Here is a 10,061-nt window from a genome sequence, read left to right as displayed (position 1 = left end):
CTGTTGCATTGTAAATTTTGGTCAATGACATGAGACAAAGTATATGTGAACTGCTGTATGAAAAGTGAATTTACTCTGTAAATCTTCACCCAAATCAAAAGAAAAAATAAAAAAAGAAGTTTAGGGGAAGTTTCTACCCCTGCTAGAAGCAGTGCTATGCTGCAGTGGGAAGACAATGAAGGAAAATCAGGCATTTTCAACCATATGTTTTAGAAAAAATTCCTGTAAATTCGTGGGATCAGGATATATTAAGCAATATGGGATTATTATTACTTAGGCCAACCACTCAAGTTACTGATATGATGGTTTCCAAGGATTTGACCCATATAAAGGCCTGGGGGCTACTCAACAGGGAGAAATCCATCCAATTTCACCAGTAAGAAATGCATGGAGATGGCACCAACATTCAAACATGTGTTCGACCCCTGAACACCCTTATGCTAGCACATAGATATAATAATTGTACTACAAATACTAACATAAGTTGTTTAAATATTTTTGAAACTAATGATACTTTAGGATACTATTATTGGAATGTGACTTGTAATAACTGTTAACTCAGTGCTTAACTTCAACTGATCAGTATGTATTAATGGTAACACAACCATACTATATAACCTTACCAGTAAACATTTCAGGTGAATGGTTTCATTCAGCAGGAAAACATTCACTGTACTTAGTACATCAAGGGCTTAGTAGATCTAAGCACTTTATTGGACTTTTGATTGCGGGCATAACTGCTCTTGCCACAATGATAACTACTCTGACTGTGGCTGCTGTTGCACTACAATCCTCTATTCAGACAGCCCAATATGCAAATGAGATTGCCCGAAATACCGTAGAGGCATTAGTAGATCAAGAAAATATTGATCAGGATTTTAAACTCAAAGTAGATATGTTAGAGGAAGCAGTACTGTCATTAGGAGATGAGTTAGAAGTGGTAAGAGTAAGGCAGGCATTACATTGTGATTGTCGGTATGAATACATATATGTGACATCATACTCTGTGAATTTCAGTGATCCTGAATTCACTTCGGAAAAAATAAAAATGAGAATATTAGGAGTTTGGCATAGTTCAAATATTAGTTTTGAAATTCATGAATTCCATAAAGATATTCAAAGCCATACACCCATGATTGATCCAAAACAAGTTGCAAATTCAATGCTTGATGAATTTAAAAGTCTTAACCATTTTAAGAGCATTCCTACATTTTATATCATTTTTTACCATATGTAATAATGTTTTTAATCATATTACTTGTTATTCTTTGGGTCCTGAGATTAATTCAATGTTTAAGTCAATCTTTAACTATTGAAGTACATTTACTTCATTTAAGAAATAAAAAGGGAGGAAATGTTGGAGACCAAGAAAAAGACCACCAAAAAAAGGACATGATTTCAAGGCACATGTTCAAACAACAGCTAAGAGAAGACAAGACCTCTCCTACGGCTGAATGCTTGCTTGGCTCCAGCTTTGTATTCCTCGGGCGGAATGTTGCCCCACCAGAATGTTTGCTAACCTGTTTCCCTGGGATAATGTTTTGCCCTAAGAATAGTATGCTTTAGAAACCATTCTTTAGAATCAGGTACCTTAACAATCATATTATGTTTTAGAATGATATATCTTAGTGATTATTTGCTATTCCTGTAAGAGATATTAACCCAATTAATTATCCAATACACTTGGGCATGGGAAAATGCCTTTGGATACGGGAAAGAGTAAAACTTTAACTTTCAATTAATAACTGATTGTTATAAGGAAATATTTGATTTTACTGTAGAAGAATATCTGATTGTTTTAAGGAAATATCAAGAATAAGGATGTAATTGTGTGCTTATGTATAAGTAAAGCAGGACGGATGCATCAGGGGTCGCTCTTGCAGAAAATGCAGGGTGTCTGCCTGGCCCCCGTTCCTTTTAAAAAACTTTTAATCCTTTCGTGTCGCTTTGTTTCATGACCTGTGCAGTTTTGCTGGACGCAGCACCTGATGTTACCAAATCACACGGCAGCCCATTAATTCAAGTCCGTTAAAAGTCCCAAGATCGGCAGAGCATGGCAGGCTGCTGAACGACGACCCGGCTACATGCAGGGTCCAAGCGTGTCATAAGCTAGAGACCATTCCCAAAGCTGTTGCTTATATACAGGAAGCAGACTGCATACCCAAAGCAGCTACTCAGCTGCTCCAGTAGATTCCACCATGGAGTTAATTACCAGTCTCACCATGGGGAGTAACTACATTCAGCTGCCCAGCCACTCAATCAGGCCCAGCCAAGTTGGCACAAACTTAACCACCACAGTAGATATAAATGTTTTTGTTGTTATAAATAACTACGGGGACATCCTTATAAAAAATAATAAATTTCTACTGAAACACGGAACAAAATTTTATGTTTTGTGTTCCTTGGGCGGAATGTTGCCCCCACATAGTGTGATAGTTGGAGCTGTGTGTCATCTTGATTGGACCACTATTCTGTGTGGTTTAAGCAGCTGTGATGTGGTTTTTCCCATGATGGGATCAGATGTATATGTTTTGAGCAGCCAATTCATTGAAAGGGAGTTTCCCTAGGGGTGTGGCCTGCTTCTAGTATATTTATGGACATCCTGGGAAAAGAGACACTCTTCTGTGGATCGGGATTCTGTTGTGCTGCCTACAACTGTCTGTGAGCAAACAATCCACCATTCGGCATGGAGATCTTAGATTTGTCATTTGTTGGAGTCAATAGCCGGTGTACTGCCTGCCAATCTTGAGCTCCTCAGCACCTGCAGCTGCGTGAGTTGGGAAAAGCCTCCAGCTTGACGTTTGATCCAAGAACTTTGGACTTGCCAGCTTTTATAAGTGTGTGAGCCATTTTCCTAAAATACATTTCTCTTTTTCTCTATATATAAACTTTACTGGTTTTGTTTCTCTAGAGAACCCAGTCTAACACAGATAGTCATTTTGCTGTCACCCTGACAGTGCCACCCAGTGTGGTCCAGACCCGCTGCACCCCTCTAGTGACACCAACTGCTTATACTACCCATGGAAACCTTAATAACTACTGTTCCCTCTTGTCTTTTCAGCGATCTATTTCACCTATTTGCAAGAGCCTCTTGGTCCATGTGGAGGTATAGTGGTTGAGGCGTGTGGCTATTAAGCAAAAGGTCAAAGGTTGAAACCCACTAGCTGCTCTGCAGAAGAAAGAGGAGGCAGTCTGCTTACATAAAGATTTATAGCCTTGGAAACCCAATGGAGGTCATATGAGTCAGAATCGACTCTGTGGCAGTGAGGTGTTTTTTTTAACCTCTGTCCATGTAGATCCTGGGTTTGAGAATCTGATTGTCTAGTCTTCCTTCTCCTCTTTCAGAATTGGACTCCTCTTTCTAAAGGGTCCACTGTGATCTGGGCCCCATCTTCCCATGCCCTCAGAGACCCTATCCAAGCAAGCATTGCCTTTCTCCTGCACTCCACCTGTCTCCCTCACTACTACCTCTTGGGTGTTTAAATACACTAAATCATGCCCCATATTAAAACAAAAACATATCCTTTGTAGTTCCCACCCTACTTCAACTTTTAATAGCCAGCCTCCTTGGAAATTTGGCAGTGATTGTGGGTGATCTTATGCAACATGATTAAAGTATTTCATATGACTAAATTTTATACCTGAAAAGTTGTAAACTGACATATATTGTGTTATATATGTATACTTTATAGCAACAACGGCCAAAAAAAAAAAAAAAAAATCCAGTCTTCTTGGATTGTCTTATTCATGAAGGGACCATTCCCTGGAGAAGGGTATTATACTTGTTAAAGTGGAGGGTCAGAGAAAAAGGGGAAGATCCTCAATGAGATGGATTGACATACTGGCTGCAGTAATGGGCTCAGCAATAGCGAGGATTGTGAGGATGGCACATGACCAGGCAATGTTTCCTTCTGTTGTACATAGGGATGCTATGAGTCTGGAACTGACTTGACAGCACCTAACAACAACAGCAGCAGCAGCAGTACATCCCAGGATCTCAAAGATTCTTTTTTGACTGAATGACAGAATGGATGAATACTAATTTAGTAATATCTGTTCCACATATTTATAAAGTTATCGTTCTATTGGATCTTAGCGCTTAAAAAAAAATCCTTTATCCTGTTTATTTTCTCTATTGAATCTAGTGATTTTTTTTCTTCCAAGATGCATAAAATTTAGAATTATCAACCCTTAATGTATAAAAAGAAGCAGAACTGTTCAGAGGAGCAGGCACTTACGTATGTGGATTGGTGCATGGCCTCCCTGTAGGAAAACTTGTAAGAACAATAAACCAAATCCCCGGAATCCACCTTACCGCCTGAGGCTGGGGGTCACTATGAGGGCAATGAATTTCTTGAGTTAGTCTTCTGAACTTAGCGCCCCAATCGGAAGTCTTCAGGCCAGAAGGTGGGTGTGCTTGGGCGAAAAGTGGGTGTGGAGACTAGCGCACAAGCAGCGGGGAGGGGCGGGGGGAGGGGCAGATCCCAGCGTCTGGGATCGACCCGCCCCTCGACTGTCCAGAAGAGGTATTGACTTCAAGGCTCTGGAGGTCTGTCTGCTGAGTCCGCGGAAGAGTGCACCATGGCCATGATATTGGGTTACTGGGACCTCCGAGGGGTAAGCAAGGGATCCACCTAGCCGGATGGGATGGGAGTGGGACAGCGAGGAAGTGCCGAGCTGCTCAGGGATAGATTCTGTAAGATTCCTCTTTCGGTCTTTGCTGGAGCCCAGTTCCAACAGGCAGCCTGCTCTCCAGGCTGGGTATTTTGGGCCCTGATGGGGATGGGGGTGGAGGCATAGTGGGAGGCAACAGGAGAGACCTCTCTGAGTGTTTCTCGCCTGTCCCTCTTGGCTCCAGCTTACCTGAAGGAGATGAAGTAAGGCAGTCAGATCCCTCCAACTCTGACCCCTTCCCTGTGCTCTGTCCTAGCTGGCTCATGCCATCCGCCTGCTCCTGGAGTACACAGACTCAAACTATGAGGAGAAGAAGTACACGATGGGAGACGGTAATGGCCCCTCTACCAACTAATGCTGACTTGGTAACAAACAGCCCGTGCCCTGCTACCTGTTGCCCACCTCTGCAGGGTCTCCACCTGTCAGATCTGGGTCTGCCCCTTCCCGGGACCCACTTGGCTTGTGCAGCTCTGCCTGCCTGTTCAGGATGCTGGGAGGGAGTTGCTGCCCCCACCCTTTATCCAGGATTGGAAGGGCGTTACCTCTTAGAGCTACCTAAACCTTTTGTTCAAACCCACCAGCCACTCCTGGGAAGGAAGTTTGGGCAATCTACTTCACTAGTGATACCGCCTCAAAACCCAAGGAGGGGTCGCTATGAGGCGGGCTGACTCAACGGCACATAACAACAACAACAACAAACCTTTTGTAAGCCTTCCTCCTGGGAGTGTGAGACTTAGTGGTTCTGTCAGATTCCACAGCCACCTGTCTCAGGGGGTCTTGCAGTGCCTGTTGGAATGGTTTCTGGGGAAGGGAATTTGGGCCCTGAGGAAGCTTGTTTTCATTTCTTTGTTTCCACTCTAGCTCCTTACTATGACAGAAGCCAGTGGCTGAATGAAAAATTCAAGCTGGGCCTGGACTTTCCCAATGTAGGTGCAGGGCGTGGGGGAAGTGAAAGGTGTCTGTCCCTCCATCTCCTTTCACCGGCTTGGAGGTTTTAGGATCCGGTGACTTCTGCTCCACCTCTCTTATTCCTGGTTCTCTTCACTGCCTTTCCATAGTATTCTAGGTTCCAGATCAGGCACATGCTGTCCATATATTTATTTAGTGTCTACTATGGGCCAGGCCCCAGGAGCTCTGGTAGCATAGTGCCTAAGGCACTTGACTGCTAACCAGAAAGCTGGCGGTTCAAACCCACCAGCCACTCCTCGGAATGAAGGTTGGGCAATCTCCTTCCGTAGTGATACTGCCTTGGAAACCCAAGGAGGGGTCACTATGAGTTGGGTCTGACTTGATGGCACATAACAATAGCATGGGCCAGGCCCTGAGTGTGCCAGGTCCCAGATCTGCCCTTACTCAGGGGAAGAGGGTGTTGTGGAGCCTGGTGGTATAACAGACCTGCCTGGTTGCCCTTGCAGCTGCCCTACTTAATTGATGGGGCTCACAAGATCACCCAGAGCAATGCCATCCTGCGCTACATTGCTCGCAAGCACAACATGTGTAAGTAGGACAAGGGCACTGATGGCCAGACAGGCTATTCCCTGGGCTTGGTTAGGGTGGGATGCTGAGGGTGAATGTCTGATGTGTGGGCTGCAGGTGGAGAGACAGAAGAGGAGGAGATCCGTGTGGACATGTTGGAGAATCAGGTTATGGACACCCGCATGGAGCTGGCCAGGTTGTGCTACAGCCCTGACTTTGTGAGTATCTGTTGGCTGGTCCAGGGCAGGTTTGGATTGGGAGTTGGGACTCTTCCTTCCTATTTACAGTGGTCCTGTTTGCCCTTTGAACTCCTTAGAGCTACGGATCCTCCAGGGGCTCTCCTATCCTGCTGCCAGAATGCCCTTCATTACCCTAAATCTCATTGAATGAAAACTCTGAATCAATCTCCTTAAATTTTAGGATCAAATCTAGACTCCCCAATGTGGGAATTAAATTAAACAGCGTGTTTAACTTGTTTTCCCTGTGTTTCCCTTGATGCTGGCAGGATTCTCATATCCTGATTGTCAGCCACACAGTGTCACCACAGAGTCTTTGTTTCTGCAAGAATGCCCTCCTCCTTTTTAGTGTCTCCAATTCTCATCTTTCAGGAAACTACTCAAATGTCCTCTTTATTCTTGTGCCACTCCACAAGCTAGAACTTCTACTTCTTTTCCTGAGCTCTTGTAGTTCTTCCTCCCTTACATGTGAGTTGTGCACTCAGCCAGGGCCTTCCAGCACTCCTGGGTCTGACCAGTGGGCGGGTTGATGGAGATGAGTGGTGACAGATTCCAGTCAGTGTCCTTTTCCTCTCTGTGTTTTCATGCCTCTGATTGATGGGGCTGATACATAGTTGTTGTTGTTGTTGTTGTTATGTGCCGTTGAGTCGGCCCCGACTCATAGCGACCCCTCCTTGAGTTTCTGAGGCAGTATCACTACGGAAGTAGGATTGCCCAACCTTCCTTCCAAGGAGTGGCTGGTGGGTTTGAACCGCCAGCCTTCTGGTTAGCAGTCAAGTGCCTTAGCCACTATGCTACCAGAGCTCCCATGATACATAGTAGGGGGTCTAAAAAATGCTGGTTGGATTAAGTGGAAGCCTGGGCACCAGCCCAGGGACAGTCAAGGGAGGATGGTGGTTTGCCCCTGGGCAGTTGGGTCATCCCAGAACTAGGGGAGCTGACTCTGCCCAGGGAGCAGCATCTGAAGAAGGTGATGGCTGTTTTCTGCCTCAGGAGAAGCTGAAGCCACAGTACTTGGAGGGGCTCCCTGAGAAGATGAGGCTGTTCTCACAGTTCCTGGGGAAGCGGCCATGGTTTGCAGGCGATAAGGTAAAGGGGGAAGGAGACAAATGGCAATGGAGTTGTCATTGCTTTCAGCTGACAGCTTCTCACCAACTCATCCTTGGCTTTCTGCAGATCACCTTTGTGGATTTTCTTGCTTATGATGTCCTTGACCAGCACCGTATCTTTGAGCCCAAGTGCCTGGATGCATTCCCAAACCTGAAGGACTTCATGGCCCGCTTTGAGGTGATGCTCCCTTTTTCCCCCTTTTCTTTTTCCTTCTCCTTGTTCATGATGCTTTTCTGGTTTTAGAGCTAAAATGAACAAAAACTAGCATTTATGGAGCATTTGCTTTATTCTCTGGCCTGTGCTAAGCATAGGCACTCTGGTGGCATACTGCCTAAGGCATTTGACTGCTAACCAGAAGGCTGGAGGTTCAAACTCACCAGCCACTCTTCATAGGGAAGATTGGGCAATCTACTTCTGTAGAGATACCACCTCAGAAGTGAAAGGAAGGATCACCATAAGTCGGATCCAACTTGATGGCAGTGAATTTGGTTTTTTTGGTTGTGCTAAGCATCTTACATAAATTTTGCCAGATTTAATCTTCCCAACATTGCTATAAAGTAGATAGAATTATCACTCCCATTTTACAGATGAAGAAGCAGGCTGAAGGAGGTAAGGAACTTGCTCAAGGTCACAGAGCCAGTACAGGCTGCGCTAGGCTTCCTGTCAGATACTTTGGGTAGTAACCAGTGGCTTTCCTCTGCTAAAAGGGAAAGTTCAGACCCTTTTTAGCCTGAGTTTCACAAGCCAGGAAAGTATAAGGCAGAACTTGAGGAGTGACTGTATAGCTGGCAGTAGTAGAACTGAAACAAGGTAGGACTGATAGTTTCAAAGACACAGACAATGTTTATACTTGAGCTCCAAAAAGCTTTGTGCCAACCTAATCCATGTCTGGGCACATTCTGAAGTTCCCAGGTGTGTAGAAGTGCTGGTGTTTGAATATTTATTAAAGTGTATTATCTTTAAGTGTTCTGTGTTCAGAGTGTCCCGTGCTCCACTTTTCTGCCCCTTGTGATGGTGTCCTGTGGATGAGGCACTGGATCAGGCATAGTAGGGCCTGCAAAGATGGCCCTGCCCTGGAGGCCACCCTCCAGGAGCTCAGCATGGTTGGATAACTATAGCCATAGCAAGTTTGTGGGATGTTTGTGGCGCTAACTGGGTTCTAGGGGAACACAGCCTGGACCTCACCTCACAGCCAGTCATCCATCACACATGTTGAGTTGGTTTGAGAGCAACTCAATCTACTTGATTACAGATTTGAGAATTTGAGACAGTGGCCCCAAAGGGTTTTTAACCTAGAGTTATTGCTCCTTTACCCCTTCCTACCAGTAGATCTGCTTTCTTAGCTAGTTCTCATCAACTATTGCTTTTAGTCCTAGTTGAGCCAAGTTGACAAAAGAGCTAAGGTAACTGTGAAAGGCAGCTGTCAACAGAGGCCTGCAGTCTGCTGGGACTTGATCCCATTGGGTTTTGGAAGGTTCAGATTTCCTTGACTTCTTTAAAAAATATCTATTGTGTTATGGTGGCCCAGAACACACATCTGAGTGTCTTAAGGCCTGGTCATCTTAGCTAGAGGTGAGGTAGGTTGGGGCATAGTGAGATTCGGCTCAGTTAACAGAGAAGCTTGGACTCTTTCCTGCAAGTGGAATAATTTGAGCCTGGTTCTGTCTGGCTTTGCTAGTCCAACTCCCGCTGTCAACTTCATGCAGATTTGCTGAGTCATTCCGTGAGCTCTGGGCCTCTTTCCCAGGCCTCACAGGCATGTTCTAAGCCGCTTTGTCCTGCTCAGGCCCCATTTTGTGTGCAAACCCCAGGGTGCTGGTTATGAACCATGCGCCTCCCTCTGCTAAAGGAGAAAGTTGTTCCAGTGGAAGTGGGGTGTCCTCCTGTGGGGGTGGGGAGGGCAGCAAGTGCAGCAGGAGTAGCCCGGGACTGGGGAGAGGCAGCCAGGCTGAATTCCAGCCCTGGCCCAGCACTGGCTCAGTGAGCAGGAGGAAGGTGTTTAATTTCTGTGCACTTCAGCTTCCATACTGATAAATGGAGATAGTAGCCTGGAGAATTTTCTAATCTTTACTGTAATCTCTTGTAAATGTAAAGTACCTGGCTGTGTAGGGTCTCCCATATGTGAGAGCTCTCATTAGGATAAGAGATTTTGAAAAACTGAGTTATTTTACTAGATTCTTTAAGGAGGCAGCAAACTTGAGCTCTGGCCTTCTCTTTCTCACCCTCAGGGCCTGAAGAGGATCTCTGCCTACATGAAGTCCAGCAAATTCCTCCCACACCCTGTCTTCGGAAAACAGGCCCTGTGGGGCAATAAGTAGGGCCTGTAAATCCAGGAAATGGGAAGAGGAGCCAGCCAGTTCCTGGTCCTACAGAATACCTGGTTTCCCCCTACCCCTAATACCAACCCTCTCCTGCCTTTCCCTCCATTCATCTTCCCAAGTCCTTATTAGCCCCCTTTGCTCTATTCCAACTCTACCCCATCTTGGCTCTTTAAAGCCTCAGCCATCACTTTCCTTCAGCCATTTCCCTCCTCCTGTCCCTGCACTGAAACCAACCAGATCAGCC

At 45.4% G+C, this 10,061-nt stretch overlaps 1 protein-coding gene across 1 annotated transcript; it reads left to right on the top strand.

Annotated features, from left to right (window-relative positions):
- The first annotated feature begins 4,581 nt into the window (after positions 1–4,581).
- On the top strand, positions 4,582–9,814 carry LOC103204423 (glutathione S-transferase Mu 1-like). The gene is made up of 8 exons (XM_007949620.1): positions 4,582–4,617; positions 4,931–5,006; positions 5,536–5,600; positions 6,090–6,171; positions 6,268–6,368; positions 7,380–7,475; positions 7,563–7,673; positions 9,725–9,814. Exons 1-8 carry the CDS (start codon positions 4,582–4,584, stop codon positions 9,812–9,814), a joined length of 657 nt encoding a protein of 218 aa, XP_007947811.1.
- The last annotated feature ends 247 nt before the right edge of the window (positions 9,815–10,061 follow it).

Source organism: Orycteropus afer, unplaced genomic scaffold, assembly GCF_000298275.1.
Source record: "Orycteropus afer afer isolate SDZICR_OR568_19922 unplaced genomic scaffold, OryAfe1.0 scaffold00010, whole genome shotgun sequence".
Taxonomy (NCBI): Eukaryota; Metazoa; Chordata; class Mammalia; order Tubulidentata; family Orycteropodidae; genus Orycteropus; species Orycteropus afer.
This window is presented reverse-complemented; position numbering and strand designations above follow the sequence as displayed.

What these genes read in the sequence shown, in the direction of transcription:
- LOC103204423 (XM_007949620.1), top strand. Translation starts at nt 4,582, where the DNA reads ATGGCCATGATATTGGGTTACTGGGACCTCCGAGGG. An exon ending in GTTACTGGGACCTCCGAGGG is followed by an intron (nt 4,618 to 4,930) that starts GTAAGCAAGGGA and finishes GCTCTGTCCTAG; the next exon opens with CTGGCTCATGCCATCCGCCT. An exon ending in TGGGCCTGGACTTTCCCAAT is followed by an intron (nt 5,601 to 6,089) that starts GTAGGTGCAGGG and finishes TTGCCCTTGCAG; the next exon opens with CTGCCCTACTTAATTGATGG.